At 49.4% G+C, this 17,928-nt stretch overlaps 2 protein-coding genes across 2 annotated transcripts in view; both read right to left on the bottom strand.

Annotated features, from left to right (window-relative positions):
• LOC144953089 (uncharacterized) overlaps window positions 1-17,928 on the bottom strand; it is a 405,883-nt gene that overhangs the window by 147,295 nt on the left and 240,660 nt on the right. The gene's annotated exons all lie outside the window — the stretch shown is intronic.
• LOC144953197 (zona pellucida sperm-binding protein 4-like) lies at window positions 8,978-17,620 on the bottom strand. Its single transcript, XM_078883757.1, has 13 exons — window positions 17,564-17,620; window positions 17,099-17,172; window positions 16,156-16,245; window positions 15,012-15,133; window positions 13,482-13,596; window positions 12,744-12,878; window positions 12,372-12,550; window positions 11,975-12,072; window positions 11,460-11,587; window positions 10,333-10,522; window positions 9,733-9,868; window positions 9,494-9,587; window positions 8,978-9,237 (listed from the first exon to the last, which is right to left on the bottom strand). The coding sequence occupies exons 1-13, from the start codon at window positions 17,614-17,616 to the stop codon at window positions 8,978-8,980; spliced, it is 1,674 nt and encodes a 557-aa protein (XP_078739883.1). The 5' UTR covers window positions 17,617-17,620.

Below are 17,928 nucleotides of genomic sequence, written 5' to 3'. Positions count from 1 at the left end.
AGGGGAGAGGACGCCGCCGTTGCTGCGGGTGCCTGGGCGGGAAATTCGCGCTGGAAATTCGCGCGCACACCATGCACGCGCGGCCGCCATCTTGGCGGTGGGTTGGAACGCCGTTCCCGCCATTTTCAACACCTGCAGAGGGAGATCTTCGGCCGTCTCGGTGGCATCCTGTCGCAAGAGGATACCGTGCTCACCATCCAAGATTCTTCAAGTTCCACCCTGCCATCCTCACAGCCTCTAAGGCGAGTCGTGACACAATGAACCCGGCCTTAAAAACACACCTCACCCATCTTACGCATGCCGGGTTGCGTTTGCGTGTTGTTTCTTTTTTGCTTGCTGGGCTGTGGTACATGTTTTTTTGGCTGTGTGAGTGTAGAATGAACGCGGCGTCTGTGCTCGTGTGTTGCTGTGGAACTTTTTTTTTGTGTGCGGTTACGGCATCGGATCGTTATCTTGATGGGGCATTTAATGATTAATTCATTGTCAAGTGTCTCGAGCTCCGTTAACGTCCTGTGGGTTGCCGTGTTAATGACTCGCGTTGTTACATCGTTTATGTTGCAGAGTCGCGATTGTTATTGGGTATACTGTATGGAGCTTCGCTCGTGATTGTTCATGTGTGACTGTCAGAAACTTTGATTGTGATCGTTGTCAATGTGTGACTGTCAGAAACTTTGATCGTCATTGTTGCCAAGGTACAAACCGTATGGAGCTTTTTTCGTGATTGTTATCAATGTATAGACTGTATCGATCCTTGCTCGAGAGTGTATGGACTGTTGGGTACTTGCTTGTGATTATTTACTATGTACGGATTGTCTGGGGTATTGCTTGTATGTGTTGTGATGTTGTGCTATTGCGATTGTGTGTGGGATGACTGAATGTTGCGTGTTTCTTGAGTTGGGTGCCGTAGCCCCGTGGAAATCCCATGGTTGCCGTTGTGTAGGATTTTTGAATGACATGACCGGTGTTGTTCGAACTCGCTGATGGGTTCGAGGGTGCCCCTTGGATTATGTGTGGTTCAGGAGTGCGTTGGGCTGTGGATTGCCCCCAGATGGCATCGCTCTCTCCGCTCGATTGTGTATAGCCGATTGCTGCAATGCGAGTCTTGGAGAGAGTGATCGATGTCTCCTCCCAGCTCGATTGTGTACAGCCGCATGATGCAATGCAAGTCTCCGAGAGAGTGATCGATGTGTCCTCTGTCTCGATTTTGTACAGCCGAACGCTGAAATGCGAGCCTGGTGAGAGACAAGCTTTAAAATTCCCCCCCGATACGGCTGACACGTGAAACTGGTTGTGACACGCGTCGGAAAGGCGGTAGGGTGGTAACATAGAAATTTCCCCCGATATGGCCGACGTGCACGGTTTTAGGATGGAGACGCCACGTCGGAAAGGCGGGTGTGCTAACGGGTGACACGTAATGTCTGTGGTGGTCCTCAGTGAGGACTGCTGGGACGCAAGCGCGGGAAACCACGGAAATGCGGTTCGGGGGTGCGGCCGCCACTTTGCACGAGCACGGGTAGCCTTGGAGATGCGGTTTGAGCATACGGCCGCCATTTTGTGCGCGCCTGGGAGCCGCGGCGATGGTTGCACGTTGGGCTGCCATTTTTTTAATGCGCGCGGGAAACCGCGCAGATGTTCGTGCGTTGGGCCGCCATTTTGTGCACACGCAGATAACCACAGCGATGTTCGTGCGCCGGGCCGCCATTCTGGGCGTGCGCGGGAAGCCGTGGGGAAGCGGGTTGCGCATGTGGCCGCCATTTTGTACGTACACGGGTTGCCTCGGAGATGTTTGCGTTGCACGTGTGAACTATTTCTGGGCAAGAGCAGGCATTTTTTTTTGTGCCATGTCGATTACACATATTTTCACAAAAAATGTAGATACTGGGGCAACCCTGAAGTGAAACGTTTTTGCCCAGTACATGGGTCAGCCTGGAAGCATGACTTCCTTGACCCGGGATGCTGTAAAACATCCAACGTTTTACCTTTGGGTGCAGCATACTGGCTCGACCTTGAAGCGTGACTTCCTTCAGCCAGCACATGGGTCGACCCTGAAGTGCGACTTCTCGACCTGGGACGTAGGGAGACGTCTGGAATGTTAAGCAGTGTGTGTAGGTAGGTGTTAGACTTTCGGTCTTCGCCCTATTGCCACCTGTGGGGTGGAACGGTAGCGGAGCGGTGTGAGACCCTGCCATCCATGGGGTGGTTGTGTGATTTTGGTTTGATTACCGGTGTTGGTTGTGCATCCAACGCGTCGAAATCTATGTATTTTAGTTTTTCTGTCTTCCGCCGGGCGGAATACGATCATCTCCACTTCCCTGGGCCCGGGTGGCTGTCGCGTCCGACGAGCTGAGGCGCAGGCTTGTGGTGCTGTGCCTCAGGAGGTGGTTTCTTCTCGTCACAGAATTCCTGCACCTGCCGCCCTTGGAGTCGCCGGTTGTGCTGACCGGATGTGGACTTAAAGGGGGGAGTGGAGCGCCCGTACATCACTCCTGCTCATCCTGTTGCCCAACTCCTGGGAAGGGGCCGTGCCCTCTTTGGGCCTTTTTCAAGTTCCCCCAGGACCTCCAGGGAGAGCGTGCTTGCCTCCCCTGAGGGCTCGGCCACGCGAACTCCTTCGAAAGACTGGCCGCTGTGCATGACTCTGACGCCTTGTTGATTGCTTACACCGTTGTCGAGCAGTCACATTAACATGTCGGTCCGTGCGTACAATTTCACATGGATGGGCTGTGCTGAGGGAAAAGTGGGTTGACCAGTTCTTCTCGGTGAACATGTGTTGTTGTTGGTTCCCCTCGTTCCATACGTTTTACCCTTCCCCCCCCTCTCGGTGTGTGTACATATGTTCTCGCTGTAATTATTATCGTCGCCGGTTATTTATTGATGTTGTTGTTGGAGACTGTTTTTTCTGTATTGTCACAGTCGGGATGGCTGTTTTTTACATGGGGGAGGGTGATGTAATGATTGTATTATTACTACTGTGTACACACTCACACGTGTGACGTCACTATGCCGGGAGCGTCACTACCACGTGGGTCTACACACACACATGATGTCATCCAGATATATAAACATAGACATAACTTCATCCGAGAAGATGGATACAAATTGAGAAATCATTGGAAGGATGTTTTTAACCAGGTATAACCTTAACTGCTTTATGGTGTGCCTTCATATCCGCATCTACAGTCTCTTACACCCAGCTCTACTCATTCCCATCATTCGGAAATTTGCCGTTGCATGTCGAGCTTGCAGCGCAGGTCATTTACCGCTCCCTGCTCCTCAGGTTATCTGCCGTCAATGTCATTTTTGCTCCCCTCCCCCCACCCTCTTTATCCTTGGCTATACCCCCCTCCCTCCCTCATCTATATAACCCCCTGTTACTAGCAGCTCTTTTGCCTACTTTAGCAACTGTTTTTTTCTGTGGTTGTCCCACCTGATGACGGACGCTTGTGTTACGTCCGAAACGTCGATGTTTATTTATTTATTTAGCTATTTCTTTGTGCATATTTGTATTTGCTTATTTGTTTGTTTGTTCCTACGTGACTTTACCAAAAGAACCAAAGAGTATGGATCCTTGCAGTCACGAAAACTTCAAATCTAGAATTATCTCTTCCACTCACTCCGGGTCATTAGCCGTTACTACCGGAGCATCCCATTCAGTGTCGAAAACTCAAGGAAATCCAAGACTTGTTTACCCCTTAACGATGCTTCATGGAACGTCCGCACCCTCCTGGACTCTGACGATAAGCAAACTACAGACCGCACAGAAGGACAGCCCTCGTGGCCCATTAATTCAGAGAATACAACATCGACATTGTAGCGATTAGTGAAACCCTCTTACATGGAGACGACTCTCTCACAGAGGCAGAAGTTTGTGAGGGCTACGCCTTCTCTGGAAGGGTGATCCAGAAGATGCTCGCCACCTCCAAGGTGTGGGTTTTGCTGTGCAAACCTCAATCATTTAATGCGTCGCTGAATTCCCTATTGGTATTATTGAGCTTCTGATGATGTGGCGCATTCCCTTGGCCGGGGGGCACTCTGCCAAACTCATCAGTGCTCATGGGCCTATGCTGGATGCAGACAATGATGCCAAGGAGGCTTTCAATAAAGCTCTCGTCACTGCCATTAAAAACACACTGCGCACCGACAAGCTACTCCTCATGGGATACTTTAATGCCAGGGTGGTTTCGGAACACCAGATGTGTGACCGTGTACTAGGCCGACATGGGCTGGGTGAGCATAATAGCAACGGGCTGCGGCGACTCTCCCTATGCTCCAAAGAACATCCTGTTCCGGTTTAAGCACAAACACAATAACTTATGGCAACACTCCCGCTCTAAACACTGGCACCTGCTAGATTACATCATCATCCGTCAGTGCGACCACAAGGAGCTGCTAGTAACCCGAGCCATGAGTGGAGTGGAATATTGGACTGATCACCATATGATCAGAGCCTAGTTCCGCGTTGAGATCCGTCCACGCCATCCAAGGAAGGCCCAAAATAAGAGACGGAACGGCAATGCTCTCAAACATCCAGTTGTCACAAAAAAACTCCCCCCAAACTCCCTCGACCCAAACAACACATGGACTGAGTTGCACACATTCATCCTAGAGGCGGCCTCCGAATCAAACCGGGTACACCAAAAATCTTCACTAAGACTGATTTTAGGAGAACACTGCCAACATCCACACACTACTACAGACCAAATGCCTAGCCCACAAAGCCGTCCTTTCCGACCGAGACTCTGCCACTCTCCAATGCTCCCTCTCCAAGGCCAAAGCAGAGTCCCAGTGTGCTCTCCATGCCATGGAGGACACCTGGTGGGTCCAAACACGCAGATGAGATCCAAAGCCGCCTCGCAGACACAAACAACACCCAATAGTTTTATGATGCCGTCAAAGCCCTCTATGGCCACCAAAACAAGCCATCGCCCCGGTCAGGTCTTCTTATGGCAACACGCTTTTCAAGGACCACCAAAAGATCTTGGAGAGATGGGCAGAGCACTTTTTTAATATCCTCAACCACATAAACCCCACAGACCCGCTCATCCTCGAGACACTGTCTGATATCCCGCCCATTCATGAACTCGACACTCTACCACCATTTTCTGAGGTCGCCCAGGCAGTCAAAGGCCTGAAAAACAATGAAAGTGCTGGACCCAACGGCCTCCAAGCTGAGATGTTGAAGCAAGGGAGATACCTCCTCCTTCACTGCTTGCAACTTCTCATCAAGTCCATCTAGCTGTCCATAACCATCCCACAGGAATGGAAGGACGCGAATATTGTAGTTATCTATACAAAAAGAAGGGTGACGAAGAGGCTTGCGGCAACGCACAAAAACCAGACTCCAACAGTCCTTTGAACTGCAATATGCAGACGACTGTGCACTCATGGTTCATACCCCAGAATCCATGCAGCACGCCCTCAACCGGGTCTCCTCCTAGCGCTCTGTCGGCCTCCAAATCAATACTTAGAAGACAGAAATAATTGCCCAACTCTCATCCACATGCACCTCACTCCCTATCTTCATTATCGGTGGTATTCACCTCAAAATGGTTACCCCATTTCACCTATCTCGGTTCTGCTCTCTCCCCTACGTGCTCTCTTGACGATGAAATTGACACTCGCGTCAACAGAGCCTCCTTCCTTTGGATGCCTCCAGGCCAGGGTCTTCAAAAACTGTAAGCTCAAGACCCACACCAAGGTGGGAGTTTGCAATGCCGTTTTTGATTCCACCCTGCTTCATGGCTCAGACAATTGGACCTCATACAGGTGGCAAATTAAGATCCTGGAAGCCTTCCACATCAGATGCCTCCAGCGCATCCTAGGGATAACCTGAGAGGACAAAGTTCTACATACTGAGATCCTCACCAACACAAAGTCGTCCTGCATTGAGGTAAGCATGGCCACATGGACACCTCCACTGGCTTGGCCATGTGATCCGCATGACTGATCACCTGCTCCCCCGTCGAGTTCTCTAACGCCAACTCAGCGCAGCTAAACGCTCCACTAGAGGACAGAAAAAGTGCTTCGAGGACCACAGCAAGGACCTGCTGAAGCACTGTAACATCAATTCCTTCAGCCTGGAACCCCTGGCGCTGGACAGGTCCAGCTGGTGGTCCACTTGTGGCAGAGCAATCAGCACCTGGAAGACGCCATCTCACAGTGGAGATGCGAGAGATGCACCCAAAGACACTCCCAGACACCAACGCACAGCTGGGATAACGCCATCCGAGACCCAACACACGTGTCCTATCTGCAGCAGAGTGTGCGGCTGTCGCATTGGCATCCACAGCCAGATGAAGTTTCACTAACGCCAAAAGTGCTAGCCCACCCACAAGAGGAGCAATCGTCATCATCTTTTTTTGATAGACACCCAAGAGAGAGATCTAGTAACTATAGTAGTATTTTTCGATACTCTTCGGTTCTTTCGGTAAAGTCACGTAGGTATAAAAATACAAATAAATAAATTAAATCACGACATTTCGATTGCAACACAAGCAATCATCATCAGGTGTTAAAACCACAGCAAGAAAATGTTTTGCTGAAGTGGGAGAGAGATACCGTGGTAAGAGGTTAAAAAGGTAAGAGAGGGGGGAGGGGGGTAGGGGAGCGTTGTGTGGACGCTAGGAGAGGGAGACGTGAAGCGAGGACGGGGGGGGAAGTGGGCGGAGCTGGGAGTGGGATGCTGAGAGTGCTCGTGATACACCAGGGGAAGACGCTACTACAAAGCAGCAACAGTACCAATAAAGGCAACAACTCCATTGCAGTAGCAATGCCAAACGCTAGGGAAGCGATTAACTCAGCAAAATAGACTATTGGCCGGTAAATATGGTGCTGTGGTTTTCCCACCTGATGATTTGCTTGTGTTGCGATCGAATCGTCCTGATTTAATTTATTTATTTGTATTTTTATACCTACGTGACTTTACCAAAAGAACCAAAGTGTCTGGATCCCTGCAGTCATGAAAACTTAAAATCTAGTATTTTTCGACTGCACATTTCAAAGGGGAGGGAGGGGGAATAGGACATCAGTGGGGGCGACAGGCGAGGCACAAAGCACCAAAAAGTCTTCCAAACGAGCTACAAAGTGTTTTCTTAGCCCGTGCTGCAGACGTAATTGTGCAGTCTGGCTTGTCTCCATGCACGCTGTCCAGGATTATCCTCAGCGTGTGCTCTTGCAACAGTAACGGTGCAGTCTCCGGCTTGTCTTGATACAGGCTGCTCTGCAGTTTTCTCAGCCCGTGCTGCCAAACTGTCTTCATTGATTAGTTGCTATTGAGAGCCGCAGCTCCTCCGTTTGTTTTGCACGCCACAATGCTGCTACACTTTGTTTTATCATAGCATTTTTTCTCGTTAACAAAATGGCCACCAAGGCTTTGCGCCAGAGAACCTCCCGTCAAAACTAAGCAACCGTTTGCATTGCTCGAGGCAACCACGGATGTGCAGATGCGTGTCGTGGCTCGGTAATCATTAAATCAGCATACATTGTAGTTTTATTTACTTTCTATTGGACCAAGGATACAAACAAATAGCGATTGTTCTTTCTGGGACTGAGTTTGTTGGCTTTGTGTACCTTGTTGAAATGTAAACAAGTTTGTTTCAAGTGTTATAAGGCAGACAATGACGTTAAGGCAGAGGGAGTGCGCATATATGGGTGCTTTAGACATTAATACAGGTAGGAACAGTCCCATACTGCCCACCAGGGATTGTCTGTCTGTCTTGCATAACCACGCCCTCGATTTGTATTTCATAGAGCGCTTCGGTTGGGCTCAGCACCACGTGACACGCCGCCCCACGTAGCTTGCGCCGCGTGACACGGATCGCACGAATGCGTTATGCAACCAAGTTCCGACCTGCCCACTCCGAAGGAACTTGTTATTACAAATGTTATCAGTTCAGGACAAAGTAACTTTATACTATGATATTTCAGGCGATACGTCACGTAGATGTTTCGTGTGCGATTTTTACTTTGACAGGTAGGACTTAAAAAGGAACATTCAAATCACCCCAAAAAATATAGTACCGTTTCATGCGTCATGTCAGTTATGCAGAATTGAACAAGTTCAGGAGAAATGGTCTTTACAGGTTGTCCGTCCTTACAGTGCGAGTACGTTGGGGAGAAACGCTAAGGTAGAATGGAGGCGATGTTCAGTGAGGGGGTCAAGGATTTCCAGGCCGTGTTAGACGCAAACGGTCTTCCTAACAGCAGAGTTTTCAGGTAGATGGTTTAAACACAGGTACCAGAGTTCAGGTAGTTGTAGACAGGGGACTCCGGGCTATCAGCATGTGTGGTGGTCATGCCCAAGGAGGTAAACGTTGAGGAACAGAGTAGAGGCAGAGTTTCTCCAGCATTCAGCACAATGCAGCTAGAGACGGACGCGTCGTCACTGCATCAGAACCCAGGGGTCTGAAGCACCAAGCCACTCGAGCACAAGGCCACAAAGAATGTCTAGTCAAGCCTCCATAGCGTTGTGGGGTGGGTGTCTTTTCCAGGGGAAGAGCACTTTCGGCAATGTCGACAGATGCTCTAAGGCTACAACCTAGAAAGTCAACCCAACCTTTACTTATAAAGCTGGTTAGAGTTGGCAGTATTCGGTTTCTCCCCCTTTACCCCACATTCTTGATGTACCTTTGAAATCGTTTGTTAGTGCGATGCAAAGTCCCTGGAACATAATGTCCACATTTGCGTGTTTTAGGGGGAAAGGATTCATCAAGTAAAACAAAATCTGGGATTTAGATTCTTTAAAGCATGGCAAAGTGCTCTTGTTTGAAGTCAATGGCCTAAACCTTAGTACAAGTTGCTGCTTTTGAGGGACTTGCCTTGGGGAAGAAACGTGACCAAATGCAGGACTAATACCGTCTACATATTGCACACATTCATCGTAAAAGGTCAGAACAGTAGTAGCGAATTTCAGCATTTTATTGTTTTGACCACAATGGTCTGCAAAAGATATGCAAGTTCCAGCAATTACAAGTAGTCATCAATAGCTACTTCCGCCGAGCGCCACAGCCCGGCTCCTGCGCCTCCTGACGGCAATGGCAGCAGACAGGAGCGCAATGACGCCTGTGGCAATGACGAGGAGAATGGACAGGGTCCCAGCCGAGGCCCACGACGAAGAGGGAGCCTCCAGCCACAGCAGAGCAGCGTCGTTAACAGGTGCTTCTTCAAAGAGCACGGGGCCCTGCAGCGACACCACGTGCTTTCCTACCACGCTGGAAGCGTCAGAGATGGCGTTGCGCTCTGGAACAAAAGAAATCGGTTGATGACCACTGGCCCATACAAAAGGACATCATATGCTGCAGGTCAAGTTCGCCAGAAAATCAAACGAGTAGGTCATCATGGCATGCCACGGCGTGTTAAAAACCAGTCTGCAAAGTCACAGCAAATGTGCTCTAAATAGAAACGATAACATAGCAACATTACCACCAACATGAAAAGCCCTTTGTCATCTGGGTAAACAAGCGCAAGATATTCAAGAGGTCGCGGTGGTGCTCACGGTAGCGCCTGGTCTGTCCACACTGCCGATTGCACTCGGTGAGGAAGTTGGGGCTGGAGCTGTCGCACACCACGATAGAGCAGTGCAGGTAAACCTGTGGCAGACAGAATGCATCGTTCCAGCAAGTAAAGTATTCCATGTTATACGTAGTCTTTTGTGTCCTCTCCAGTTGGACACAGTACACGTCATCACTCCATGGTGACCTGGTTTTTAATGGATGGAAAGAATCGGGCACTCACGAGGTCACGGGTGGTGCTGCGGTCAGAGTTCATGAAGGCGAAGGCCTGGAGTGCCAGACGCTTGTTGTGAGAAGGCAGTGGCAGGTCGGCGACACCAGGGAAGAACACACTGCAACAAGGAGACTGCACGGGGCAGCTGCACAGGAAAAAGTGCCGTTTACCCTCAATTCAAAGCAAGTGTCATGCATCGGATTGAATGCAGGTATCTGTATTTGCAATCTGCACGCAAGGATGAAGGCCAGCTTTACAGTCAAGACAGCCCAAATTCCAATAGGCAGTGCATCTGTGCAATGCAACCATCACTGCATGTAGTCGGGCCTTGTACAAACCACCAGCTCTGGGAGGCAGAGGGTGGCTGTGTTAACATCCAGAACATCAACCCAAGGAGCGTTGTGGCCATCGATATTTTGGACGGCACTGCAATCTTGCTTAAGCGATGCCAGTACATGAACTGTTGTCATTGAAGGCGACTTAATTAGCACAACTCTGCTTACGTGGGGAAACAAAAAAGACAACCAATGCCTCGAACCAGGTTGCCTCTGCAGGCCCTGCTGTGGCAGTGAGAAAGGGTTTAGAGAGCACTACCCCACCCAGCCTCACCCATCCACCACAAGCTTCCACTGCGTGGGGTCGGTGGCATCTGCCGTGGGCGTGGCCCAGCAGTCCTTCAGGAAGAGCACCAGCGTGGGGTCAGAGCGGTGCAGCAGTGACGCCTGCACGTAGAGCGGCGTTCCCAGCAGCGTTACCAGCGGGTACTGCCAGGGCTGGTACGGCGTGGTGTAGGAGTTGTCTGGTAGCGTGCAGACATGGTTAACAATGCACGTGGATTAGTGGTGTAAAGGTTCTGTTTAGAGCACATTGGACAAGGCACAACACAAAGCCTCTAAAACGTGCGCATTACTTTTGAATTGAACTAGGGGACATAGAAACCGTGGTTGATAGTTAATTTGTATTTTCATAATAAAGGCTGTCACCCTCACCTCCGCATGTTTGGCTACATAGTGTATACAACGGCATTTCTAAATGTCTGTAGATGCTGTAAAGGGCACGGTTTCACACGGAGGGGTGGGAATCAGGTGCTAATACAGTTGGCCAAGCTATTGACAATCATTCGTTCAAGCAAAGGTGACATGGACAAATGAGGCTAAGAAAGCTAGTCCAATTTTCCTTTAAACAATGACCTCAAGTAGACCGTTTTGGTTGATGGGTTGTGCAAAAAGACGCATTTTGTAGATCCATAGGAATTAAGGGCTTTGTTATCCCTTTCAATGGTGGCCCCACATTAACATGGTTTCAGCTGGTAGATTGAAAACCTCACCAGAAAATAGCATTTGAAGTTACACGTCGTACCATGGAGAATGTGCAAGTCGTTCTAGTTCACTTATGGCTAATTATAAACTCTGTTGGCAGGTTCACAATACTCTGGCAGCACAGCCTAGCACGTCGTCCGTTTGTTGGAGGGGTCAGCAGTTAGTCCAGCAGCCATGGCGAGGCATCCAAAAATTAAATGCAGCCAGCAATCAGGTGAAAATTAAACCAGGGTTGAGCTCTTAGCTCAGCACTGAAAAAAATAAGCATGACTTACAGCTGGCTTCGAGCCAGAGCTAATGTTGAATACAGACCCAAGTCTTCCCTGGGTAGAGCGGCATCACAACCTGTGTTCCCCTAAAAAAGGTTGGATTTGCCCGCTCAGAGCTGTAAAGGGTGTGGGAGAGGGCAGCACTCACCAGTGAAGACCTGGAGCAGCAGGGAGAGGGGCCCAGTGGCCGTGGCTGGAGGTGGCGGTGGAAGAGTGCTCACCTGCACTCCAAGCTGCAGGTCTCCACTTCCAAGGAAGCGGCATTGAAGAACCATCCTGGTAAACAGACACAACCAGCCAAAGGCATGCACAACGCCCTCACGGCAGCAAGAGATTGCAGGAGGGACACAGCGGACCGATAGTGTTTTGCAGACGTACCAGTATAGGGACCACCTTGGTTAATACCGTGTTTACATTAGCCACAAGCTATATTCCTACTACTTCAAGATGTTAAAGATTCCGTGACGAGGAAAAGGCGCCCTTGTGCGTTCAATGTCCCAATTTAATAAATAAATAGTTGAATAAGCAAGCTGATTTGTCACGGTTCTGCAAATATTTATGGTCGCAGGGACAGTGGACATTTATGGGGGTGGGTCTCCTCTGCAAGACTCATGCTTGACCCTGATGAGCATAGCACTTGCAGAGGGGTGTGGCAGTGCTTACTTGTATGTGGACGACTTGGTGATGGCGACGCTTCCATCAATGCAGAGCTCCCGCTCGGAGACCAACATCAACTCGTACACGAGCTCCTGCCCACTCCACTGGACACAAACGATAATGCCATTGAGCGATCAAGTAGAAGAATGATAAGTGGTACTGGCCAGGAGTCCAAATTAGCAACAAATTATATATTAGGAGCCACCCAAATTCTGCTTTAGCACTCGATTCATTTGACATTCAATCATAAAGTGACCTTGCTGTTCGTTATCAACTCGTGCACGATTGTGCTCTGCACATCAAAGGAGTTGTGCATCGTGAAGGGTCCCGATGCAGCACTTCAACAAGGTCAAACAACCATCAGGATGGGGGCAGGGCAAAGCAGAGTCCAGGAGCCCAGTACCTGCACAGTGGCACCACACGCTGCCATGGGTACGTCAAAGACTGCAAGGTCTGCAGACACCAGCACGGGGCTGCACTGCGCACTGCTACTGCCAGTCAGGTGCATGGTGCTCAGGTCCAGCGGCGGAGACGTTAGGTTCCGAGACACGGGCACCACAAAGCGCCCATCTGTGGTGCACACTGGGTGGAGCATGGCGGGGAGGGTAATGGAGATTTTGGTGAATCACGAAAGATGCCCCATGTAGCCCGGGGTGATGGAACAAGTTCAGGGAACCAGCACAGCAGGATGCTACCGTGCCAACACAGAACCTCACAGCAAGAGCCTAGTTTAGGTAGTGAATTATGGAACCTCTGTTTTGAGTCGGCTACGTACCAGCTTCATTGTAGAAGCAGCGGCGTAGAGTGGGGTCGTAGCAGCAGCCACTCCGTGCACAGACGTCCGTGCTCGGGACACTCTGCACAGAGTTGCATGGGAAGTTCCTGCTCTGACCAGAGCACGTGGCGATCTCTAACAGCAGCAGGAGCACAACAGGTCATCGTATAAAACCCCACACGTACTTAAAATAAAACGGCATCGTTTGAGCCACGTGTCAAGTATGTGAATGAGTGTTACTTGGCACATGACCAAATCACTCGGGCAATGCACCCACTTCCAGAAGCGGAGCAGGGTTGAGTGTATAGCAAAGAATGGAGAAACACCGTGCTCACTGGCTGTAAAAGGCTATGGCAGTGCAGCACAAATTGTTGCATTGCAGGTTAGTGCCACTCAACCTCGGCCAACAAGGAGCAGCGTGGTTATTCATGGTAAAACTAACCCTCAAGACCCAGGGCAGCACCAACCAGCAGTGCATTAGGATAAGGAGTTTATATGGTGCAATTATTGCAATCAGCCATTGGGGGAAATTGCATTGAAAAATGATTCAAAAGCAGCAAGTTTGTCCAGTAAAAGCCAAGGGCATGAAACGCATCATCATTGCAAAAGCACCAGGAGAGATGATCTGGGTCGATACAAAAAGGCAGCCGTTGACCCAGCAGACCCATTCTAGAGCACCAAGTCATAGGTAGTGCAGTCTGTGGGTCCGATTAGCAGCGTCAAGTCAAAGGTACTCACCGCCAGCTCTCGCCGATCTTAGGTTCTCAGGGCAGTCGATGGTGAAAGCCCAGACGAGTCTATTCAGCCCCTGCCGCATCTCCTGCAGCTCCACCTGGATCTTCCTCCTGCCGTCCTGGTGAAATCAGCAGCCCTCAACATCGGACTCGGGGCCAGTTCTCCAGGAAGGCTTAAACAAATCAGTAGATTGTGCATTCGACATTGATGGGCGAGGCCAGGCTAATGACAAGTAAAACTGTCAATAGGAAATCCGCCACCACCTGCCACCCAAATTAAGACAGGCAGACCAGACCGCACGTGGGGGTTGCTTTCCTGGGTCCGAAATCACTTTCCCAGGTTAACCCTTGTTATTGTACAAACGGATGCTGCGCTTATCTACGCGTGTTTAATACATTCTCCATATCCACCTTGCCACAAATACTCCATTATTCTTCCCACAAATTCACCCTTCACACGGGAATCACGATCCCTGGGCAATTAGCCCATTGGGTGGCAAATACACATTTATTATTGGTTTCACGTCTATGTCTTGTGCAAGTAACCCCAAGTAGCACACATCTTTCTGGCACAAGCTCGTATGTTGGTTTGGTCTGACAACGTTACATTTCATTGTTGTAGATCATACATGGTCAAGTAAGCCCCGTACGCAATATTTGTCAGCTTGGATAGGGACCTTCTGTAGCAATACAGAGCCGTTAATTCTATACCAAGCATCAAACTGCTCCGATTCCCATCTTTGCATTGAATAGTACTGCGAAAGCTGCATCCATTGGCAGACGTGAATTACATAAACTGAAAGCTTGTTTTGCCGTGTATTTTGTGTGATGTAAACACCAGTTAACCGTTCACACATTGCCTCTATTAAGGTGACCACTTGGGTGACATGGACGTCTAGATGGCATATCCTTTACCGTTAAGCACCGGAAGAGAACATTTATGCTAGAGATAAGACGGAGACTAAAGACAAAAAAGCAATGCAATGAGGCAAGGCCATGGGGCAAGAAAGGATACTTAGGATTGGTTTAAAGAGTAATGTAGCGACATGGCATACTACAATGAACAAGAGCACAAATGGCAAGTGCAAACCAAGGTAAATCTGATAAAAAGACAAAGATGGCATGATCTTGATAAGATATATGGAATGAGCATTGCATAGATTGTCCAGGGATACCAGTCAAGCGAAAGAGCTGCTGTATAATCTAGAAACAAAGTCGCTACCACCGAGAGATGATCAAAATAATAATACATTGTAGGAATAAATTTAAAAGGCAATGCAAACCAACTGAAAACAAATTCCAGAGTGGACGGCATTACAAAAAAATCTTTGAACTTTAAAAATAAATGCACGAGCTAAGCAAACGTGGAGGGGAAAATACCAGAGTAGACAAAATCAAATTCGATTCTGGCCAGACAATATCGGTGGGCACGTGATGGCCGATCGGTTATGGATTGCGAAACAATTTCGCTACTACCACAGCAGTCCCAGCAGGTACTAGCATCGACGCAAGTCAACGGTCTCCTCGTGTTCACCTCCACGCGCACGTGGCAGGCATCACCAGCAGCGGTGAAGTGGAGCGCAGCACCGTCCCTCGCAATGGAGAAGCCGCAGTCCCCGTGCACAGACTCCACATCCACGGCCTCATTCCGCACCGCTGGAGACATCAAAAACAAAATTAGAGAAACCTGCATTTGGATGGATTGCGCACCAAAAGTTCACGTGGGTAGCGTGACTGCAAGGAGAACAAAGTATGTCGTCAGTGAACGCGAATAGGAATTCTCCACGGTTCCAGGAACGTCTCCAGGACACAGGGAACTCAATACACTGCTGGAGTTACGCTACTCCCAAACCTGCACAACGACCTCGTCTAATAGCTGAGTGTCAGTTTTATCGACAAGAGCGCCTAAGTCGACAACGGAGGATTCCGGTGCGAAATGCAGACGATGCAAGTAGAGAACCAGAGTCTGACCGGAGTCACCAGGTTCAGTTTATAACAGAAGGTATCACCTTGCATGACATGTTCCAATGAAAGGAAGGGAGAGCCCATTGCCTATGCAAGCAAAAAGGAGGCATTGATAAATAAGGGATTCAACCGTTTAGTAAACACATGCACCATTAGAACCTCGTTTGCCAGTAGCAAAATATGATAATTGGCTCCAAGGAAAGCCGTCTCGGGTGTGGACCAATCAATTTCAAGGACAGTGCATACATTACCAGAGTTATGTTTTTGTTTGCATTCAGACTGCAGGTATTGTGGTCAATGCGAACATGACTCCTTGTAAAAAAGGTGTCAGTTTTGTTGCCAGATAAAAGGGTAAAAAACCAATTGTCATAAACACACGCATTTATCCTATGGAAAAATAAGGGTTGATTGTCGTCTGCTGTATTAGACTAGTTGAAATGAACCCAATATACTTAAATTTCCCATCGTTCATAAGAACTACATTTCACAACGCAGAGTGAACCAAAAAAAACCTAAAAAGCGACACCGAATAGGAAAACTGCAGAGTTCATAACGCATCAAAAACGAAGCAGTTGGGACAAACAAGTGGCCAGAGAATCTCAGCCCTGAATCAAGTTGCTAGGATCCTTGAGAAGCGTCATATAGTCAATCATACAATGGATCAAGACGATTAATTATGTCATCACGATTGAAGTGAAAGCTGGTGGACTCACTCCGTACAAAGACACGGTAGTCGCTGTGAGAGGAGCTGTTCCATCCCACAGAAAAACCAAGGGTGGAGGAGAGGCATTGCGTCAGCAGACCTGGGGGAGGCAGGTCAGAAATTGAGACGTCAACATCAACTGCACCTTATGGAGCAATTAAAAACACAGCCCGTGGCGGTTGCTGGGTGGGCGCACATCAGTCCCTTCCCTTTTCTGTGCACACAAGTCTGTAAGGTGTTGTTATTTGGCGCAAATTCAAAAGGTACGAGCACGACTCGACAGTATGAACCTCACACCAGGGATTGTCAGCCTGCAGCTTCGAAGCCGCTGGTTGAAATATGATATTTTGGTTGTAGACCCCTGCATTAGATTCTTGAAATTGTAGTGGAAAGTTGCCAAGGTAGAGCCTGATAAATGCAAATTATCAACGCGAGTGTACAGTTCGTTGTTACTACAATGGAAAGGAACAAGGCCATGATGATTTTGCCACGCGAGTTTTACTTATAGTCCTGCGCAGTCAAATGTTGTACAATTTACTATTTTAAGTAAAGTTGCAAGGGCCGTGCCAATCAGTCACCAGCCATATTTTTGAAAAAGTTATTATCGTAAAAAAGGAACGTGCAAGGGAGAGTTAATGTCCCCGAACGCCCCCTTTTCCATGCGCCGGAGGATTATTAATTATCCATGTGCCGGCCTATGCCCAACGGCAGCCATCACGTCGCGTTACGTGACCGCTCCAACGGCAGGCGCACAACAATTCACCCCCCCCCCCCATCTCGTCCAGGCAGCGCTCTGGTTGGCAACTCGTGTCGCCGGTAACGCTTTTCCAGTTCACCGAGACACGCCGCCATTAGTCTTGTGCATGGCGGTGTCCAGACACACGATAGCGGTATTGAGAGAATGCGCGATGTGGTTGTCATGTGGCGACAGCAGCAGCAGCAGCGCCCCCTACCACTCGGCTCCCCCAGCATCCGCGGTCCCAGCGACTGTCGAAGCCTCGCGTGGACGGAGCCCAGGCAGAGGAAGCTGCGGGGAGCACGAGACACGTGACCGCCAAGACGAGAGAACGCAGGGGGAGGAGAGAGAGGCAAACACCGCACCCCCCCCACAAAAAAATAAGTGGCCCTGTAGCGATTTTAGGAAGGGCCTATTCAAGGGCCAGCACGGTGCACGAAGGAGTTGGTGTAAACAGCGCCACGCAAAGCCACCTTTGGAACCGCACCACCCACAATGGGGCAAGAGAGACATTTCAGGACCGCATTTCCACATTTTTATCTCAATGCATTTCTCCATGCAGGTCAGTTACCCAAAGCGATATGGAAACGCCCTCTCTTACAAACGTACATAATACTTCATTATCCAGAGCTGTTGATGAACATCCCCGAACACCACTCAGCACGCCCCTCCGCCTCCTCACCTAGTCAGGAGCAGGAGAACAACTCGCAGAGCCGCCATCGTAAAACAAATCATCGGCTGCGTCGCTTCGCTTAGGCCATGGACCCCTTTTATATGGAAAGCCCTCAGCGATCCCGATCCAGATTGGATCAGATCCACCCACGCATTGTCTAATCAGCGAGATTTTATCAAAGCAGATCGAGTCACTCATTGTCTCATCAGTAGAGGTTTGCTCGATCTCGGCGCACGTGCATGGATAGGGGCTGCACCGCAAATCACGCGGCACGTACGCAGGAGGAGTTAATTGGCTCATTACTGAAACTGAATGAGGCCGCGCGCAGATAAAAGCCCCGAGTCGGGACAGTAGCTGCGTTGGCTCTGCTGGTG

Source organism: Lampetra fluviatilis, chromosome 72 (genome assembly GCF_964198595.1).
Source record: "Lampetra fluviatilis chromosome 72, kcLamFluv1.1, whole genome shotgun sequence".
In the NCBI taxonomy this organism is placed as follows: Eukaryota; Metazoa; Chordata; class Hyperoartia; order Petromyzontiformes; family Petromyzontidae; genus Lampetra; species Lampetra fluviatilis.
Note: the sequence above shows the minus strand (reverse complement) of the source record. Positions and strands in the feature narration are given on the sequence as shown.